Source organism: Mangifera indica, unplaced genomic scaffold, assembly GCF_011075055.1.
Source record: "Mangifera indica cultivar Alphonso unplaced genomic scaffold, CATAS_Mindica_2.1 Un_0002, whole genome shotgun sequence".
Lineage (NCBI taxonomy): Eukaryota > Viridiplantae > Streptophyta > Magnoliopsida > Sapindales > Anacardiaceae > Mangifera > Mangifera indica.
Window position 1 is genome coordinate 1,222,493 of NW_025401094.1, and position 23,293 is coordinate 1,245,785.

The following is a 23,293-nucleotide window of genomic DNA, read 5'->3' on the forward strand; positions in this document are numbered from 1 at the left end:
CCCGTACTCCTTGCAAATCTCTTTTAAATGTTTCTATGCGTTCACTCACAAAGCTACAAGTGTAAATACTGCAATTAATTTAACTCTGTATATTGCCATTTTAGTGCTCATATCGACACACAAAATTGCTATTTTGGTAACTAATCAGGTACCTGATTGGAAATGCAAGAAGACTTATAAAAACTTTTTGGCCAAGCTCAACAAGACTTCATCAGTGTAGGAATTAACCAACCAAACATTATAGTGCCCAACCTAATGAAGAGGAAAAAAAATATGTCATCTAGAAAGTCGGCAGACAACAATTGCGATAATGCTCATAATTAAGGACAGATAAGAAAGATGGAAGCTAAAACTTATGAAACTGGGTTTACAGTTAGACCTGGCATGCCAAAGTATGATTGTTGTCAAATCCTCAGACTTTCAAGTTCTGCACGTCTCCATCTGGTCTTTGTACAGATCACCAGCGTTCTCAACATAAGTAAATGATACTACATGGGAAGTAAAGAATTACATTAGCTGTAGTTCCACATATAGATGCAAAAGAAAAAGTTGTAGAGAGCTAATCCCATCAAATGACCACAACCCAGGCAAGTCAAATTTTAATATATTTACTGATTTTGTGCTGCAAAAGAATCATAAACAAGAAAAGTATATCTGTAAATTAAATGCACCTCCTCAGGCTTAGAGAATTCTCCAACTCTTTCTGAATCATGTCAGCCATAGACTTGATGTAACCTCTAGTGGATACCAGGACTGTATGATAGAAACAGCCTTGATATATATGCATATTCCCTGACATATTATTCTCACTCAGAAATGGTTTATGATATACAAATTGATTTACTACAGGCAAGAAATTACAGAATATACTCTTCAAAAGCAGCAACCTAGATATTCTCTTCAGAACACAGATGCTTGACCCAATTGTTGATGCAAGCAGCAGCCGTTTCTCCTTTCTAATTCATGATTTTTTCTTCTATATTCAACCATTAAGTCATTTTAGCTTACACATAATGTAATAATGGGAAAACATTCATGGAAATCTGTTACATACCTGTTTCCAAACTTGTTTTCACCTCAGTTTTCCATTACAAATTTTCAACTACATGTATGCCTTCTTCATACTATGCTCAAAAACAATATAATTGTATCAGTATGAGAAATTAAATATGCATTGGAGTTATAACAGCAAGAGTGGAGGAATGCAGAACCAAAATTATATCAGCATATGACATGTGTCTGCTTTGCTAAGCGTCCATCGGCATGCCCATTGCCACACTGAAAATGCCCACCTGTTTGTGATATTGATAATGCATAATCATTAATGTTGCAATAAGGATTTTATTCGATGATATTTCTAGGAAAAAAATTAATGAATCAAAATTCAACAGACTATAAATTGCAAATGATATCTAAAAACTCTTCATCTTGTCCGCTTTTCTGTTTCCGCTACAATTGCATGCTCTGTATTTCCCTGCATTTCCTGTTACCATTTTTCTGATGTGAATCTAAACAGACTATGTTGTGATTATGATAAGGGGGCATCAAGCCAGTGAAGAAAGAAGAAAGTATTTTACATCTAAAAATTGTTCAAATAGTATAAATATTTACAATTGAATTGAATTCTTACATAAACATGCCAAGCTCTTGCATTGCTAGGAAATGAACTTTAATCAATATAAAATTAATGTTAAATTTGATTCTAATCATAAAAATTTGAAGAACAAGATTCAAACCAGTATGCATAGCAGAATCATGTCTCAGTTGATGTATTTCAGGTAATCCTTCTGCCCTTACTTCTACTACAATTAATTACACTTCCGATTTTGTCCATCTCTAGATAATTAAATCAAAGTTCATTTGTTATAGAAAAGACGGCTCAACCTAACTAAACCCACCACATTGATGGAAAATGAGCAAACTAACAAAAAAACAGTCACTAAAGTTGTGATAGAAGAGAAAAGCAGCACATACCACTGCCATGAGCACACTTCCTTGTCAAACTCAAAGTGTTAGGGTTGTGGCAGATGGTATCGACAGGAAGCCTAAAAAAATATGCAGTTGGTATTCTTTTTTTTTGTTTTGGAAAAAATTAATGGAAATTATTGATGAACATGATTCACACCTTTATAACGTATTGCAAAATAAGTCTCTCCTTCTTTCGATTCTTCTTCTTCTTTGAATTCATAAACAAAGGAAAAATTGAAGATACAATCACAACTATAAAAAAATATATAAATTACCATAAAATATAACTACTCAAACAAGAAGACAGTAGCTATTATCGCGTAAAAATTATTTTCAAACACAATTTATTAAAAAAATGATAATTGTTTACAATCAACAACTAATTAATTCACATACCTGAACAAATCTTTGTACTGTAGGGTTAAGGTTACGCATCCATTGTCCTCCTATCTTAATCAATGGATGTATCACAACATTGTTGAGCCTTGGTGTTGCTTTCCATAACCAAAGGTCTTTATTATCAGACATCCATAAATCTTAAGTGTATATAAAACTGGTAGACATCCCCAGTTTTGAATGAAGCATTCAATAGGCAACTCCCTGTGCTCCATGTCAATCTTTTCTAGTGTTTCTATGTGCTTACTCGCAAAGCTGCAATTGTAAATACAATAATTAATTTAATTTTGTAGATAGCCGTTTTAGTGCTAATATTAACTACAAAATTACTGTTTTTGTAATTAGTCAAGCACCTGACTGGTACTACAAGAAGACTCTTAACACCCTTCTGGCTAAGCTCAACGAGAACTTCATCATTGTCGGGCTTCCACCATTGCACAGGCCCTACTCGACTAACAAAACCAAAGAAGGGGAAAGAAATGAATATTCCAAAGAATTAACCAACAAAACATTCCCAACCAAATGGTAGGAAAAAATATTAGAGCTCAAGAAAATCAATAAACAACAGTTGTGATAGTACCCATCATTACGGGCAGACAAGAAAGATGTATCTAAAACCTATGAAATTGGGTTTTACTGTCCAACCTGACAAATCAGAGTATGATTGTTGCCAAATCCACAGCTTTTTAAGTTCTGCACTCCTCCATCTGGTCTTTTTTACGGATCACTAGCATTCTCAACATAACTGACTAGTACCCCATAGGCACTAAAGAATTTCATTACCTGTAGTTCACATATAAAAGTCAAAGAAAAGTTGTAGAGACTAATCCCATCAAATCACCACAACCAAGGCAAGTCATATTTTAATATATATACTGATTTTTGTGCTGCAAAAGAATCATATAAAGAAAGAGTATTTCAAGAAATTTAAATGCACCTCATCAGGCTTAGGGAATTTCCCCAACGCTTTCTGAATCACGTCATCCAATTGTTGAAACTAGGGCCTGTATGATAGAAACAGGCAGCCTTGATATATATGCATCTTGCCTGGCATATTATTCTCACTCAGAAATGGTTTATGATATAAAAAATAATTTACCACAGGCAAGCAATGAGATAATATACTAAAACAGAAGCACCACCTAAATATTCTCTCCAGCAGACAGATTCTTGACCTAGTAGTAGAAATAGAGAACTGTGGATAAATCCTCTTCTGAAACAAAGTAAGTTTCATCTTATTTAAGCTAGGAACACCATCTTCTCTGTTGATGCAAACATCCACCTTTTCTCCTTTCTTGTTCATGATTATTTCTTCTATATTTGATCATCAAGTCATTTGAGCTTACACGTAATGTAATAATGAGAATACATTGATGGCAATTTGTTAACATACCTGTTTTCAAGCTTGTTTTCCCCTAAATTTTGCATCACAAATTTCGACCAAATGAATGTTTTCTTTATACTCTATGTTCAAAAACAATAGAATTGTATCAGCATGACAAATGAAATTGGCATTAGTGCTATATCAGCAAGAGTGAAGGAATTCAGTGCCTTAATTAAACGAGCGTATGACAAGTGTCTCTTCTGCTAAGTTTCCATCAGCATGCAACCTTGCCACACTGAAATTGCCCACCTGTCTGTGATATTGATAATGCATAATCATTAATATTGAAGTAAGGATTTTATTCCTTGCTATTTCTAGGAAAAATGTAATGAATAAAAATTCAACAGTATAAATTACAAATGATATCTAAAACCTCTTCAGTTTGTCTGCTTTTCCTTTTCTGCTACAATTCCATGCCCTGTACTCCCCTGCATTTTCTGTTACAATTTTCTCATGTGAATCAAAACAAACTATTTTGTTGTGGTATCAAGCCATTGAAGAAAGAAAAAAGTATTTTACACCTAAATATTGTACAAATAGTATAAATATTTGCAATTCAATTGAATTCATACATACCACTGCCGTGAGCACGCTTCTTTGTCGAACTCAAAGTCGTTAGGGTTGCGGCAGATGGTATCGACAGGAAGCCTAAGGCCGTTGATTTTAACAGGAAGATCTTCCTTGGCCTGACCATAAGTAAAGATAATTGTGGGGATCAGTCTGCACAAAAATAAAAGGTAAAACTATTGTTTAGGTTACAATAAATTTGCAATATTAAAATATCCCAGAGCCAGCTAGATATACCCTCACTTTGAATAAACTATCAGAAACCCCTCTATACTTGTAACATTATTGTTAATTTCCCTTGTAGAATTGCTTCCCTTCCCTTTTGCCTTGGAGGAAGGGAATTTCAGTACCTTGATTAAACGAGCTTAAGAAACATGTCTCCCCTGCTACTTTTTCTTCTGTAATTCAGACAATAGAGACATAATAGGAGTAGTGTTTTTAAGAATTCAAAATTCAAAGATGTAATTACAAATATAAAATCTTTAAATTACTTCAACAAGAATAATAATTTGTTATTGAATTAGTGATACATAATTCATACCAATTAGTCGTTTCCTTTGCAATTTTCTCCTGCAAAACCAATCACAATTTTTAGATTATTAATGTCATACTGCTAACTATACATATTTTAAGAAGACAATACAATTTATTCAAAAATATTTACAATTGTTTACAATCAACAATTATCTAACTCACATACTTGTTCTTCTATGAACAATTGCTCAATTGTGGAGTTAAGGTTACCCATCCATCGTCCTTCATCAAACATATCTATCATCACTTTGTTGAGCTTTGGTGTTAGTTGTTCTCCAAAACCAAAAATCTTCATATTTGGACATTCAATTATCACAAGCATCTCCAAAATTGGAAATTCGATAGAATATGAGCCTGAGCTAAAACAACCAATGTTACTTAGCCATTTAAGCCCCAAGTTGGACAAACTAGGAAAAACAATCTTCTTTGTTAATGATGATGATACTTCCTCATTTGTGACTATTTCTTCCAATGTTGAGCAAGAATATACTTGAAGCCTTCTGAGCTTCACAAGGCCTTCGACTATGGAGGGGGTGAAGAGACTTTTTAATTTACTGCATCCTACTATTTCTATAGAAGTTAAGTTTCTCAAACTTGGGGAGGTTGTGGTGAGATCTTTCCTTGGTGGTACTATTTCCTCTTCTTCTTTCATTATGAAAATCTCCTCTAAATTGTCACAAACAGATATCATCATTTCTTCCAAACTAATAAGACTCTGCAATAAATCTTGTGAAAATACTTTAACTAACTTTGGGCACATCCGTAATTCTATTCTCTTCAAGTTCAAAAGGTTTATGTATTGAGTTTTACCTTTCCATATATGTGTCATGTTTGGCAGATATTTCAAATGTAGTTCCTTTAACTGTAAAAGCAACATTCTTTTTCCATATGTCAACTTAAGCACTTCACAATCAAATATATCTACCACTGATTCACACCTTCCTACTTCTAAATATTTCGTTTGTCCAATTACCAAATTCTTTAGGCAATTAATCAATCCTGAAATCATAACCTTATCATCATTTGACATCAACAATTTTCTTGAATATTCTTTTGAAGAAATCATAAAGTTGTGCTTTTCAACATATCCTACACCACCTATTATTATTGCAAAGTTTGATAAGTTTTTGAATGGCACATCATTATCAATTAAGAAATTCAAGTTTGGGATAATGATTTGCAAGCTAGTCAGTCTAGACAAAGATTGTAACTCAGCAAGCTTTGCATTGTTTCTCAAACCCCCCTCATCTCCTTCAGAATCCCAATGCTCAAAACTTTTTAAAACATACAACTCCTCCAATTTACACAAAGAAGATATGACACCATGTGCTATTCGTGCAAGTTTTTCACAATCGTTCAAAGCTAATAACCTCAAATGAATTAATCGACTGAAAGATTCTGGGATCTCCCTAACATTAGAATTATTAAGGATAAGAATTTCTAGTTTACTTAGTTGCCCGATAATAGATAGGTCACCTAACTTGCAACCGTTAAGATACAATGTTGTAAGATTTGCCAACAAAGAAAGTGACTCTGGCAGTGGCAATAATAGAGTTTTACTCAAGTCTAAAACTCTAAGATCTTTCATGCCTTGAAAGAAATTGTTAGGAAAAACCATTCTAGAATTTCCCTGCAATAGTAAAGACTGTAACTTTGGGCATTCCATCACATCTGGTACCTCTCTAATATCATTTGACATTAATGAGATACATGTGAGATCTTGAAATGTATATATGTTTGGCCACTCTTTTAAACCAGTGCGAGCTTTGACCAAGATTATTTGGTTGTACTTATGTGCTATTATACGTGCAACATCACGTACAACATCATGCAATTTTACACACTCTTCCATAGTGTACCGATGTTTTTCATAAATCAAGAGAAAAGAAGAGGTCAGCATACTTACAATAGCATGCACTCTGTGTCTAACATCCTTCATTGTATGAACATTTTTGAACCACCTCAGAGCCATTCCATATGTAACTAAAACTTCAATTGGGATTTCAAAATCCTCTGGAAACACGCTACAGAAGAAGAACAATGATTTTGCATCATCACTTTCTAGATATTTGATGCTCAACTCCAAAGATGAAATCACACTTCCTTGCATCCCTGGGATATCTGTATAAGCAGACATTTTTAGTTGTCGTGTTGCATCAATCCACACATGCTCATTTTTGTTCCTTAATGCGCTTGCTATTGTCACAATTGCAATTGGCAAGCCATCACATTCGGCGACTACTTCTCTTGCGATTGGGCTTATGCTAGAATTTTCGACATCCATTCCAACAAGCTCCTTGAATAGCTCCCATGGTTCCTGTTTTGATAAAGTTCTAACAATAGATATTTTGTCACAATCCATTTCATCGCACACATCTTTGCTTCGAGAGGCAAGCATGATCTTACAACCTCTGTGGTCCTTCCCAAAAGGAATACCAATCTCCTCCAATTTAATTCTTCTCCAAACATCATCTAGTATTATGAGGATTTGCTTCTCCTTCTTAATTCTCTCCCACAAGGCACTTGCTCGCGCTGATTCAGGATAATCAGGTAATGACTTCAGATCTAGCATGTAAGCAATTTCTCTTTGAATATTCATGATATTTGGGGTTTGAGACACAACTACCATAACTACTGAACTATACAACTTTTCTTCTTCAGCTAGTTTGCCAACTTGTTTCACTAGTGTGGTCTTGCCCACACCCCCCAGCCCACATATTCCAATTATGCTGACCTTGTCATCTTTCAAGGCCTCCATAATTTCATTCTTGATTGATTCTCTGGATTCAAAAATTCCAGAAAATCCAACAGTTGGAATGATAATGCTTGAAGGAGGAGGAGCAGGCTGAGATAGAGTTTGAAATTTTCCACCTTCTTGGAGCTGAGTGATCACCGTTATCTTCTGCTTTGCCACCTTGCTGAACCGGTAACGTGATCGGACATTAATGCACCGCCCTTTGAAGCACATCTTGTTCACGCTGTCTTCATCTTCAAAAAACTTTTCTGCTTCTGCACAGACATCATCAACTTCAGATATCCAGCTTTGGACATCAGGTAAGATAATTTCTCTGTCTCTTTCAGCAGCATCAATTCTCACTTGTATGCTGTCTCTGGTAGCCTTGAGTTTCTGAGCTTGCTTTTGTAAAGTTTTGATGTTGTCATTGTAGTTAAGCAGGTAGCCAATCTGACGTCCTGGTGCATCGAACAAGCGGCTGAAAATAATTTCAGAAATGGAACTAACACATGAAGTAACAATTTCCATGATGTAAATTTTGAGTGTTTTTTGTTGTCAAGAGATCAAGGATGAATAATGATGGATAGAAGGTAGGAAAGAGAAGAGAATGGCACGTAATTCATCTCTTATAATACTTCTATCCTCCGCCTTTTGTGGTAGAAGTGATTCCCCACCACAATCAGATAAAAAAAAAAAAAAAACTGTCTCATTACAACAATTTGGTAATGGAAACCAGCTCAGGTTTTGCACAAGTATTATTATATTAAGCATGAATTATTAATTAATCAATAACAAAGTTTAGCTTTTGCAAGAGCACTTAATAAAGCTAATGCTACTTTGCTAGTTTAATCTTCATTTTCCACTACTTTGAATTATAAAATAATTAATTATCTAATTGAATCCAGCTGAGGTTTATTTGAGCAAATTATTGATACGATGATGAAAATTATTATTAGATGAAGATTTGAATTAAACTTAGATTAAACTATCAAATTGAAATTTTAATCTGAATTTTATTCAAATCAAATTTAACGCAAAACTTGAGTTGAATTAGTTTGGTATGAATCCACCAGTAAAACCGATACGAAGCTTTAGGTTGAAATGAAACGTTTTGACTTATTTGTGATATATCATTTCAAACGTTGGTTATGCTATGAACTGATGTAGAGATGGCAATTTGGGCCAGACTTTAGGGGCCCCGACCCTAACGGGGAGGGGATTCCCCGATAAAAACGGGAAAAGGGGCAGGGATGAGGATGAAAAAAATCCCCGTAATCGGGGACGGGGCGGGGACGGGGATACATATGTCCCCGCCCCGCCCCGCCCCGCCCCGCCCCGCCCCTCCCCTCCCCTCCCCTCCCCTCCCCGCCCCGCCCCGCCCCATCCCATCCCTTCCCCTCCCCACCCCACCCCTAAATCTAATATATTAATATAATAATTTATAAACTATTAAGTTCTAGAAATTTTTACATTGTGATTTATTAAAACTATAACTTTAATTTTACTAATTTTTGAATTATCAATTATTAGTTTTTACTAATTTCTAAACTATTAATCTAATATATTAAAAAAAACATCAGAATCTCATTATCATAAAATACAAATGTATCATATTAATTCTATTTCAACTTCAGTTAGTCAATCCACCAGGTTTTACACAAAAAAAAAAACAAATTATAACTTGATAAAATCAATTAAAGTGAATGAAAAGTGTTAAATTTAATGTTATTATAAAATTACCCTAAATCACATACATGAAGAGCTACTAATGAAGAGATTGATTATTGCATATTGTTAGATTTTATGAAAACTTTGTATTTGAACTAAAATAACAATGAATATTTTGTAGCTCTTGTAGCAAGTGATATTTTTGGAGAATATAATTTATTTTATTTATTGAAATACATAAAGGAATTAAAATTTATATTTACGGGTATAGGGAGGGGATTTTTTCCCGCGGGGACGGGACGGGGATGGGGAGGGGATTTTTCCCCGTAAGGACGGGGCGGGGATGGGGAGGGGATTTTTCCCCACGGGGACGGGGAGGGGATAGGGAGGGGATTTTCCTTTGCGGGGAGGGGACGGGGATTTTTTTTTATCCCCATAATGGGGACGGGGCGGGGATAGGGATTGAAATCCCCTACAGAGACGGGGACGGGGATTGATATCCCCTCCCTGCCCCTCCCCATTGTCATCCCTAATCTGATGGAATAGACTTGAAATGTTTAAAGATAAGGACAAGATTATAATAAACATATCTTTTTTATGAGTGGAAGATATCTCAAGATTGAAAGATATTAAAGATAAGAGAGAGGTTATATTAGAGACCCATCACACAAAGATCAAGATAAAGATGAATGGAAGTCAAATTTCAAATGGGTATGCCAGAAAGTTGCCATTTTCCACCACACACAAAAAAAAGGTGAGTGGTCATTTTTCAGCGTCAAATCAATTAAATGATATAATTCTTTTTTATTTTTTTTAATTTTTATAGATTGTATCATGATGGACCGTAAGCCTTTCTCATCAGGCTTCAATCCGATTTGTAAATTTGCGGATTGTGTCTAAAATCAGTTGCAACAATTTGTTATAGTAGAAGTCCTCCTAAACTATAAAATTGATTAGAATTATATTCAAATTGAGTTTTGTTTGAATATGTATTTTTTCAAACTTTTAGAAAATACTAATTAATTAATAAATATATTTTATGATGTAATCATAAAAAGAGATGTATGCCATGTTTTTCTATTATGAGTTTTTGATTCTTATTTTGAAAATAATTTAACAAACAATGTGTGAAATTGTAATTTGTTGTTGATCAGGTATGTAAGAAAATATTGATTTTATTGGGTATTAATGTAAAGAGTACAATCAATATGATTTGATAGTTTTCTAAAAGATGCAAATGTGTTTATGAGATATGAAATTAAAAAAAGCAAGAAAAATTTTAGACCTATGTCATATATTGAATTAGTGTCATATGAAGATAAAGACGGATGAGACTCAAAATTTCTTTCCAGAATCTAATTTAATTTAAAATTTTTAAATCCATGCCATGTATTGTGGATCAAATTGAATTACATTTTATTAATATAAATATAATTTTGACAGTGACTTCTCTCCAATAATCCTAATAATTGATAATTTTTCCGACAATAGAATGTGAAATCAGAAAAAGCAGGAACAAAGTTCAGCTTTTGCCAGAGCAATAATAAAGCTGATGCTAGTCCACTTTGAATTGTAAAATAATTAATTAATGAGTTCTCTTTTTCCTTACTTTGATAAATTATAATTCTGTTCACATGGTGAGTTTCCACAATCAATCAATTAAAGTTAAATCAATTGATTCGGTGAAACTTTCTTCTACAGATGAATGAATTGAGTTTACATTGAATCAATCACACTAAATTTATAAGCAATTGATTCTTATTCACTGTTAGTATTTGATTATTATTTATATTTTATAAAGAAAGTAGTTGGTATGTTGCTCTCAAAGTTTGCTTAGTTGTTGAGATTAGGTTAAGCTGCAATTCCAACAGATACAATACATAAAAAATCATGTTAGAGTTAAGTATTTTTGATAGGAAATTTATTTCAGATCAATCTAACAAGATTCAAAATTAAATCGGGTAGTATTAATGTTCACATGAAAGTAACCCAATATGACATGAATTAACTTGAATGTTTTGAAGAAATATTACTTCAATAAAATTTGTTAAAGATAAATTATGAATAATATTATGTGTATACACTTTTGTTATATAAATTGAGTCCACAAATGATATTCATAATATGATTTAGTGTTGTTTTATCTTTAATTCAAAACCAATTACATAATGCAATCAATCAATTAAAGTTAAATCAATTGATTCGGTGGAACTTTCTTCATACATGAATGAATTGAGTTTACACTAAATCATTCACGCTAAAGTTATAAGCAATTGATTCTTGTTCAGTGTTAGTATTTGATTATTGTTTATACTTCATGAAGAAAGTAGTTAGTATGTTGCTCTCAAAGTTTGCATAGTTGTTGAGATTAGATTACGCTACAATTTCAACATGATCCATTAACCCAACATGAAAAAAAATCAGGTTAAAGTTAAGTTTTTCTGACACAGTTTATTTTGGATCAATCTAATACGATTCGAAATTAAATCGAATAGTATTAAGATTCACATGAAAGTAACTCGACATGACATGAATCAACTCGAATATTTTTAAGAAATGTTACTTTAATAAATTTTGTTAGGAATAAATTATGAACAATGTTGTGTATACACACTTTTGGTATAAAATTTGAGTACACAAATGATATTCATCATGTGATTGGGTGTTACTTATCTTTAATTTCAAAATTAATTACATGATAATACGTCATTTATATACCTAAATTGTGTAGGCCAACACCCTTTGAGTACACAAATGATATTTATCATGTGATTGGGTGTTACTTATCTTTAATTTCAAAATTAATTACATGATAATACATAATTTATATACCTAAATTGTGAAGGCCAACAGCCTTGTTCCCTCCCAAAGTATAGTGATATCTCAAAGTCTAACCCTCCAACTTCCAAAAATCCAAACACTCATTTATGAGCCAATTTCTGTTAAAATTTTCAGTTATGGTTAAGGGTAAAATCATTATTTTAAAAATAGTATTAAAAAATATATATATAACTCATTATACTTTCCTTACAAGTTTTAAAAACTAACAACTTCACCCCAGGTTTGGGAAGGTGGAATGTGACTTTTCAAACTTAGAAAACTTTAGGCAAGGGTGAAGTTATTAGTTTTTAAAACTTGGGGGACAATATAATGAATTATATAATTCTTTAATATTATTTTTTAAATAATATTTTACTGTTACCTCTAACTAAAAATTTTAACAAAAATTGATTTATAGGTGGGTGTTTGGGTTTTCGAATGTTGGAGGGTGGGACTTTGGAATTTCACTATACTTTTGGTGGGAATAGGTCTTTTAGCCAATTGTGTACAACGCATAATTTTATTGATAAATTATAGAATTACTGAAACATAATATCAACAACAATTGAAAACTTTATGGATTGCACATAGTTGCATTTTTATATAATTGTAATTACTTATATTATTTTTTATTTTTATTTAAATATTTAATTTTATTATTAAGTAGTGAGAATGTGATTTGGTTAGTTAGATTATTGATGCAATTTAAAGGTCTTAGTATGTAATTTTTAGACTATTTGTAAATAAGATAAAATATTATATTATGCGTTTTACTAATAATTGTTGGGATAATTTAGTGAATAAACTAAAACGATAAAAATATTTTAGAGAATGAAAACAATAGATAATTTCACGTTAATTTTGGTCAAGTCAGGTCAACTCAAATATTAGAGGGTTGGATTAGGGTTAAAAAAATTTAACACGATTTTTATTATCTAATTGAACTCAAAATAAATTATCTGATTGAATTTTTACTTTGAGGGTGATTTATCAAATTGAAATTATAATTTGTATTCAACCTAAAATCAAACCATACAACAAGTGAAGTTGAGGTTTTTTGCGTAAGTCGAAGTTGAGATAGACTTTTTTCTAAAATGGAAAAGAGCAAGACTAAAATAATAATAATTTGAAAAATAAAGTACAAAAATAATTTTGAAACAATTGGACTAACGCAAGTCTTTCTCCTACTGTCCTACTGTAATTCTTGTCTTGTCAAAGTCCATTTGGCGTGAAAACGTACAGTAGCACACCTTACTTTTTAGCTAGAAACCACTGCCACAACCTGTAATCACGCCTTCAGATTTTAAATTTTGTGGGGAAGACCCCACCATGTGAAGATGGGTAAGAGAGAAAGTTTATTCAGTCTTCTGAGCTTGAAAAGAAAAAAAAAAAAGTTAAAGAATTCATTCAAAATCCACCGTCTGTGAATGAGTTAATAAGGTATAAAATAAAAAAAAGAGGAGAAAGAGATTATAGTAGAGATTCACAGTATGAAGATGAAGATGAATTAAAGTAAAATTTAGTTTCCAAAATATATATTTGAACGTATGGGAGCCAAAAAACAAGCTATGAGCCAAGGTATTTTTAGTGGTATTAAAATGGGTGAGCAAGAATTATGAGTATATAAACAATTTTTTTTTATGAGTGGCTTTTGAATGATTAATATCTAGAGACCGGAAGATACTGAAGATAAAAAGAGATTATAGTAAATACCCACTAGGTGAAGATGAAGATAAAGATGGATGAAAGTCAATTTTCCTATGGCTATTTCTTGGAAAATGTTTCTGTCTTTGACAGATTAATTATCTATTAGCCATAACTTGACTCTTCCTTTTCCACCACAAATAAAAAAGGTGAGTGGTCATTTTTTAGTGTCAAATCAGTTGAATTTTATGAAACTTCCATTTCAATGAATTGAGTCAATACGTGTTCACAATCAATATAATTTTTTTTTATATTTCTAATTTTTGTAGATTGCATTATGATGGATCATAAGCTTTTCTTGTCAAGCCTCAACCCGATTTGTAAATTAGCAGATTATATCTAAAATTTGTTACAACAATCTATTATAGTAGAAATCCTCCTAAACTACAAAATTGATTAGAGTTAGATTCAAATTGAGTTTTGTTTGAATATGTATTGATTCAAACTTCTAGAAAATACTAATTAATTAATGAATATATTTTATAATGTAATCACAAAAAGAGACGTATGCCATGTTTTTCTGCCAAGAGTTTTCGATTATTGTTTTGAAAATAATTTAACAAACAGTGTGTGAAATTGTAATTTGCTATTGACCAAGTATGCAAAGAAGATATTGATTTTATTGGGTATTAATTTAAAGAGTACAGTCAATGTGATTTGATAGCTTCCTAAAAGATGCAAATGAGTTTATGAGGAATGAAATCAAAAAAAAACAAGAAAAATTTTAAACTTATGCGATATATTGAATTAGTGTCATGTGAAGATGAAGATGGGTGAGACTCAAAATTTCTTTCCAAAATCTAATTTAATTTAAAAATTTTAAATCCATGCCATATATTGTGGATCAAATTGAACTACATTTTATTAATATAAATATAATTTTGACAGTGACTTCTCTCCAATAATCCTAATAATTGATAACTTTCTCGACAATAGAATGTGAAGCCAGAAAAAGCAGGAATAAAGTTCAACTACTCCACTTTGAATTGTAAAATAATTAATTGATGAGGTCTCTTTTTTCTTACTTTGATAAAGGAAGAAGGACTATTTCCCACCCAACTTTTGATGCGTTCTCAAAATACCACACACGCCAGATGAAAATCCAGTTTTCCCACCCATGAGTTGTTAATGTGGATGGTTTCTGTTTGCATAAGGGTAAAATGTCTATTTTACCCTTGTTAGATGAAATGACAAAAATACCCCTCTGCAAAATTCATCCCAAAATTGATGTGAGGGTTTTCCTTCACCCCCCTTAGGTTTTAGAAACTAACATTTCATCTTACCTAAAGTTTTTAAACTTTGAAAACTAACATTTTCACCCCCAAACCTAGGGTTTCCAAATTTTTCAAAAAAACAGTCGCCCCCCATAACTTTCAAAACTAGCAGTTTCACCCCCATTCTTCAACTTCATCTCCCGACATCGTCTCCGGCGTAGTCACCTGCCTCCTCCTTCTCCTGGTGCGACGGCGGTGGTGGCCGAAGAAGGAAGAGATGGAGATCTCCTTCTCCTGGTGCACGGTGCGACGAAGAGACGGAGATCTCTTCGTCGCACAATGCGACGAAGAGACAGAGATCTCTTCATCGCACCACCGTGCGACGAAGAGGTCTCTCTTCGTCGCTCCATCCAAACTCTACGACGAAGGACGACGAAGCGTCGTCCTTCGTCTGTTCTTCCAGATCTGGACGACGGTTCGTCGTCCAGATCTGGGCGACGAAGGGTCGTCCTTCGTCGTCCTTTGTAGTCGGAGATCTCCCATCGATCGATTGCAGCTGCCGTCGGTGGTGGCCGGAGAAGGAAGCAAAACCCTAGGGGGTGAAATTAAAGTTTTTAAACTTTGAGGATAGGTTAATTACTTTTTGAAACCTGAAGGGGGAAACGGTTAAATTTTAAAGTTTTAATGTTTTAAATAGTAAATGACGATTTTGCCCCTGTTCCTAACTGAAAAAATGGACGGCAGTTTGGTCATGGGTGGGAAAACTGAATTTTCATCTGGCGTGGGTGGCATCTTGAAAATGCATCAAAAGTTGGGTGGGAAATAGTCCTTCTCCCTTTGATAAATTATAATTCTGTCCACATGGTAAGTTTCCACAATCAATCAATTAAAGTTAAATAAATTGAATTCGGTGGAACTTTCTTCCATAGATGAATGAATTGAGTTTACACTGAATCATTCACATTAAACTTATAAGCAATTGATTCTTGTTCACTGTTAGTATTTGATTATTATTTATATTTTATAAAGAAAGTAGTTGGTATGTTGCTCTCAAAGTTTGATTAGTTGTTGAGATTAGGTTAAGTTGCAATTCCAATACGATACAATACAAAAAAAATCATGTTAGAATTAAGTATTTCTGATAGGAAATTTATTTCAGGTCAATCTAATACGATTCATAATTAAATCGGATAGTATTAAGGTTCATATGAAAGTAACCCAACACAACATGAATTGACTTGAATGTTTTGAAGAAATGTTACTTCAATAAAAATTGTTAGGGATAAATTATGAGTAATGTTATGTGTATACACTTTTGGTATACAATTTGAGTCCACAAATGATATTCATCATATGATTGAGTATTACTTTATCTTTAATTCAAAACCAATTACATAATAGCGCATCATCTATGTATTTAAATTGTATAGGCTAAAAGACTTGTTCTCACCAAAGGTGCAATCCTAAAGTCCCACCCTCTAACTTTCAAAAACGTAAAGTCTCACCCATAGGTCAATTTCTACTAAAATTTTCAGTTATGATTAAAGATAAAATCATTATTTTAAAAATAATATTAAAAAAATATAACTAATTATACTTTCCCTACTAATTTTAAAAACTAATAACTTCTTTCCTACATAAAGTTTTCTAACTTTGAAAAATTACATTTTTTTTTCACAAATCTAGGGTTTCCATCTTTTTCCAACTTCAGTTGCCCCCCATAACTCTTAAAAATAGCATTTCACCCCCTCTTGAAAGCAACATTCCTTTCAACATCCTCCTTCATTAGCGTCCTCTCAGACATCCTCCTTTGTCGACATCTTCTCTAATATCCTATTTCCCCTAAGCCAATAGGAAATAGTGGTGTGACAAAGAGATGTCTCTTTGTCACACCATTGTTTCCCATCAGCTCAAGCGAATGAGAAGGTTGAAGAGGATGGCAAAAGGGATGCCACAAAACTGAAGTTCAAGGGGGGAGAAACTGTTGTTTTTAAAAGTTTTGAGGGGCTGCTGAAGTTGAAAAAAGATGGAAACCCTAGGTTTAGGAGTGAAAATGTGACTTTTCAAACTTAGAATACTTTAGGCAAGGGTAAAATTATAACTTTTTAAAACTTCGGAGGAAAATATAATGAATTATATATTTTTTTAATATCATTTTTAAAATAGCGATTTTATCCTTAAGCTTAACTAAAAATCTTAACAAAAATTGGTTCTTGGGTAGGACTTTGGAATTTTACTATACCTCTGATGGAACAAGTCTTTTAGCCAATTGTGTACAACACATAGTTTCTATTGATAAATTATGGAAATATTGAAAAATAATATCAACAATAATTGAAAACTTTACAAATTGCATATAGTTGCATTTTTATATAATTGTAATTACTCATATTATTTTTTATTTTTTACTTAAATATTTTATTTTTTTATTAAGTAGTAAGAATATAATTTGGTTAGTTAGATTATTAACTCATTTTAAAGGTCTTAGTATGTAATTTTTATAAATAAGATAAAATATTATATTGTGTGTTTTACTAATATTTGATTAGGATAATTTGGTGAATAAATTAAAACGATAAAAATACTATGAAGAGTGAAAACAATAGATAATTTCAAATTAATTTGGGTCAAGCCCACCTTGAGCAGCTTATATCCAACCTATATAATGGGTCAAATGGAAACCAACTCAAGTTTGCTTGTTTGATGCATCTAATGGCCACCACTTGAAGAGCATTATATATATAATATTTCAACTCTGTTCCTTAACCATACATATAATTATGCAGATCAGGTAAATGCCACCATTAAGATTTGAAATGGCTTTATTTAATTTGGTAATATGGCTTTGTACGCATCAATAATTAAGTCTTTCATTGAGAACGCAATAATATTATAATAACCAAACTCGAATTAAACTTATAATGAGTATCAATTTAAGTATCAATTATGACATATTTTCATGTAATTGTGATTCGTGGTTTTGAATTCAAGAAAATAACACCCAATTACATAATGACAAATTATTATTAATGTCCAAATTTACTCATTACAAATATATATGGTTTTATTGAAAATTTTTTGATGTCACAATATACTAATCAAAAGTAGTTTAGGTTTGCATGGGTATATTATTAACAGGCCAATTCCCATTCCCCACTAAAGGTTGGATAAAATGACGATTCTTTGCCGTTAAGTTTGAAATAATTAGTTTTCACCCATTTAAACATTAACCATTTTAAATAGGTGAATTTTCAAAAGAAAAATCTGTGGTAATTGCGAAGGGATTAGGCCAACATCTAATAATAAAACATTAACCATTTATAGCATTAGATCTAATAGTACTTTCACAGTTACAATTTGCTCTCAGGACAGTGTTAGATCTAATAGTAAAATATTTTCTTGACAGGCATCACTAACAGGATCCAATACTATAAAATGATTTCATGAATTTGTGAAAACTGCGATGATTTATCATTAACTGACAACGTAGTAGTCCAATTGGTGGGACACAGCATCACTTACAGTTAACTTCCCTTCCTACGATCTCTGCTAAATGTCATCATGACCTTCACTCTGCTTGTGAAGAGTATGGCTCTCAGTCTGCATCTGGGAATGGGACGCAGTCATTTACTTCCATTTCTAGCTGCTTTCAATTCATCTGCAATTCTCTGTACTCCATGTCAATCTCTTCAAGTGTTTTTATGTGTTCACTCACAAAGCTGCAATTGTAAATACAACTATTAATTTAACTTTGCAGATAGCCATTTCTGTGCTCATATAGACACCAAAAATTGCTATATTTGTAACTAATCATATACCTGAATGAAAATGTTAGAAGACTCAAAACACTTTCGTCGGCCAAACTCAATGAGAACCTCATCGGTGTAGAACTTCAACCATTGTACTGGCCCTACTCGACTCTAAAAAACAAAATATGTTGAAAGAAATGAATATTCCAAGGGGTTAACCAACCAAATTTTGTATGCCAAACCTAATGATGAGGGTAAATATCAGAGATGAAGAAAGTTGGTTAGACAACAGTTCTGACAGTGCTCATAATTTAGGGCAAACAAGAAAGATGAAACCTAAAACTTATGAAATTGAGTTTTATAGTCAAACCTGGTATATCAGAGTATGATCGTTGCCAACTTCTTGGCCTTTAAGGTTCCATAGGAACTAAAGAATATCTTGACCACCTAAGGCATTGAGAATTTCTCCAGCTCTTTCTGAATAAAGTCAGCCATAGGCTTGATGTATGCTTCTCATTGATAACAGGACCATATGATAGAAACAGACATCCTTGATAGGTATGCATCTTCCCTGACATATTATTCTAACTCAGAAATGGTTTTATGAGATAAAAATTGATATAGCATAGGCAAGAAATTAGAAAAGAAAACTAAAACAGATGCAACACCTAAATATTCTATTCAGAACACCTAAATACCTGTTTTCAAGCTTGTTCTCGCTCAATTTTCCATTACAAATTTTCAACCACATGTATGCTTTCCTCAAACTATGTTCAAAAACAATAGAATTGTATGTTTTCACCTCAATTTCCATTAAAAATTTTCAACAACATGTATGTTTTCTTCATACTATGTTCAAAAACAATAGAATTGTATCAGTATGACAAATTAGATAGGCATTAGAGCTATATCAGCAAGAGTGAGGGAATTCAATACCAAAATTAAACGCGAGTATGACTTGTCTCCTCTGCTAAGCATCCATTGGAGTGCCACCTTGCCACACTGAAATTGCCCACCTGTTTGTGATATTAACAATGCATAATCATTAATGCTGCAATAAGGATTTTATTTGATGCTAATATGTTATTTCTAGGAAAATTTTAATGAATCAAAATTCAACAGACTATAAATGGCAAAAAATATCTAAACCTCATCACCTTGTCTGCTTTTCTTTTTCCGCTACAATTTCATGCTCTGTATTCCCCTGCATTTTTGTTACCATAAACATGCCAAGCTCTTGCATTGCTAGGAAATGAACTTTAACCAATATAAAATTAATGTTAAATTTGATTAAGATTCAAACCAGTATGCATTGCAGAATCATGTCTCAGTTGATGTATTTCAGGTAATCCTCCTGCTCTTACTTCTACTACAATTAATTACACTTCAGATTTTGTCAATCTCTAGATAATTAAATCTAAGTTCATTTGTTATAGAAAAGCCGGCTCAACCTAACAAAACCCATCACATTGATATAAAATGAGAAAACTAACAAACAACAGTAACAAAAGTTACGATAGAAGAGAAAAGCAGCACATACCACTGCCATGAGCACACTTCTTTGTCGAACTCAAAGTGTTAAGGTTGCAGCAGATGGTATCGACAAGAAGCCTAACGCCATTGATTTTAACAGGAAGATCTCCCCTGGTCTTTTAGAACGTAAAGATAATTGTGGGGGTGTCTTGGTAAAAATAAATATAAGGTAAAACTGTCATTTAGGTTGCAGTATATTTTAAAAAATAACCCAGAGCAAGCCAGATATCCCCTTACTTTCAATAAAATTAAAAACAAAAAAAACCCTCATACCTGAAAAATTATCTTTAATTCCCTTGTAGAATTGCTTCCCTTCCTAAGAGCTATATCATATCAGCAAGAGCATAGAAATTTCAGTACCTGGAATATGACAAGAGTCTCCTTGCCTAATGCATAATCAGTTACCAAAAAAAAAAAAGATAATGCAAAATCAAAAAAAAAATATAGTTGGTCTTCTTTTTTTTTTTTTGGAAAAAATCAATGGAAATTATTGATGAACATGATTCACACCTTTATAACATATTGCAAAATAAGTCTCTTCTTCTTCTTTGAATTCAAAAACAAAGGAAAAATTGAAGATACAATCACAAGTATAAAAAAATATTTAAATTACTATAAAATATAACTACTCAAACAAGAATAATAATTTCTTATTGAATTAGTGATACATGAGTCATACCATTTAGTTGAACTGTGCTAATTTTCCTGAAAAACAAATAAGACTTTTAGATAGTTTATGACTAACTAAATAAACATATTTTAATAAGACAGTAGCTAGATATGTCAATTGGGTCGGATCGAATGGAGGCCTGACCCGAAACACGAAAAAAAGCCCGGGCACGATAAAGCCTAGCCTGGTATTGTAGAGTGTCGGGCCAGGCCTATAGGGCCAGGCCTTGAGCCTTTATATAATACCCATGGGCTGGCCTGGCCGGTACTGTTTGTTAAAAAAAAAAAAGTTTTCCTTGCTTCTGCCGCAAGGCAGCAGAAGCAGAATCTGCCTTGCGGCAGAAGGCAGAAGAGAAGCAGAAGGAGAAGCCTGCTTCTCCCAGCATCTGATTAACTTTTTTTTTTTATATTTTTTAATTAATTTATTTTTTTCTTATAAAAACCTACTAACTTTTTCATTTTCACCTTCAATTACAATTATAAATTTCTCAAACTTTCAATCTCTCAAACTCTCAATCTCAATTATTTTATTATATTTTTAATCTCAATTTATTTTAATTTTATCATTACAAAATATTACAAATAGATTCAATGTCAAATAAATTCAAAATATCCCGCAAGACCTATTATTATTGTAAAGCTTGATAAGTTTTTGAATGGCACATCATTATCAATTAAGCAATTCAAGTTTGGTATAATAATTTGCAAGCTAGACAGTCCAGACAAAGACTGTAACTCAGCAAGTTTTGCATTGCTTCTCAAACCCCCCTCATCTCCTTCAAAATCCCAATGCTCAAAACTTTCTAAAACATACAGCTCCTCTAATTTACATAGAGAGGATATGACACCATATGCTATTTGTGCAAACTTCTTACAATTGTTCAAAGCTAATAACCTCAAATGAATTAATAGACTAAAAGATATTGGGATCTCCCTAACATTAGAATCATTAAGGCTAAGAATTTCTAGTTTACTTAGATGCCCGATAATAGATAAGTCACCTAATTGGCAACCATTAAGATATAATGTTCTAAGATTTGCCAGCAAAGAAAGTGACTCGGGCAATGGCAATAATTGTGTTTTACTTAAGTCTAGAACTCTAAGATCTTTCATGCCTTGAAAGAAATTGTTATGGAAAACCAATTTGGAATTTCCCTGCAATAGTAAAGATTGTAACTTTGGGCATTCCATCACATCTAGTATCTCTTTAATATCATTTGATATCAATGAGATACATGTGAGATCTTCATATGTATCTTTGTTTGGCCACTCTTTTAGACCCGTGCGAGCTTTGACCAAGAATATTTGATTGTACTTAAGTGTCATTATATGTGCAACATCACATACAACATCATGCAATTTTACATACTCTTCCATAGTGTCCCAATGTTTTCCATAAATCAAGAGAAAAGAATAGGTCAGGGTACTTACAATAGCATGCACTCTGTGTCTAACATCCTTCATTGTCTCAACATTTTTGAACCACCTCAAAGCCACTCTGTATGTAACAAAAACTTAAATTGGGATTTCAAAATCATCTGGAAACATGCTACAAAAGAAGAACAATGATTTTGCATCCTCGCTTTCTAGATATTTGATGCTCAACTCCAAAGATGAAATCACACTTTCTTGCATCCCTGGGATATCTGTAGGAGTAGACTTTTTTAGTTGTTGTGCTGCATCAATCCACACATGCTCATTTTTGTTCTTTAATGCGCTTGCTATTGTCACAATTGCAATCAGCAAGCCATCACATTCAGCAACTACATCTTCTGCGATTGAGCTTCTGATAGAATTTTCAGCATCCATTCCAACGAGCTCCTTGAATAGCTCCCACGATTCCTGTATTGAGAAAGTTCCAAAAATAAATATTTTGTCACAATCCATTTCATTGCACACATATTTGCTTCAAGAGGTAAGCATGATCTTACAACCTCTATGGTCCTTCCCAAAAGGAATACCAGTCTCCTCCAATTTAATTCTTCCCCATACATCATCCAGTATTATGAGGATTCGTCTCTTCTCCTTAATTCTTTCCCACAGGAGACTTGCTCGTGCTGATTCAGGATAATCAGGTAATGATTTCAGATCTAGCATGTAAGCAATTTCTCTTTGAATATTCATGATATTTGGGGTTTGAGACACAACTACCATAACTACTGAATTATACAACTTTTCTTCTTCAGCTAGTTTGCCAACTTGTTTCACTGGTGTGGTCTTACCCACACCCCCCCCCAGCCCACATATTCCAATTATGCTGACCTTGTCATCTTTCAATGCCTCCATAATTTCATTCTTGATTGATTCTCTGGATTCAAAAATTCCAGAAAATCCAACAGTTGGAATGATAATG

General features: G+C 32.8%; 2 protein-coding genes across 7 annotated transcripts in view; both read right to left on the bottom strand.

The window, feature by feature from the left end:
• LOC123205186 (probable disease resistance protein At1g61190) overlaps positions 1-23,293 on the bottom strand; it is a 57,972-nt gene that overhangs the window by 16,895 nt on the left and 17,784 nt on the right. The gene's annotated exons all lie outside the window — the stretch shown is intronic.
• On the bottom strand, positions 4,150-8,292 carry LOC123205188 (probable disease resistance protein At4g27220). Of its 6 annotated transcripts, none has more exons than XM_044622115.1 (5): positions 5,016-8,292; positions 4,857-4,885; positions 4,666-4,713; positions 4,325-4,434; positions 4,150-4,185 (listed from the first exon to the last, which is right to left on the bottom strand). In XM_044622115.1, coding segments are annotated over exons 1-3 (3,126 nt in total). In that variant the 5' UTR covers positions 8,112-8,292; the 3' UTR covers positions 4,150-4,185; positions 4,325-4,434; positions 4,666-4,712. The 6 variants fall into 6 exon arrangements, with proteins under 6 accessions (XP_044478050.1, XP_044478048.1, XP_044478051.1 ...); XM_044622113.1 differs by having other exon boundaries at positions 4,559-4,713; XM_044622116.1 differs by having other exon boundaries at positions 4,150-4,176; positions 4,325-4,468; positions 4,559-4,713.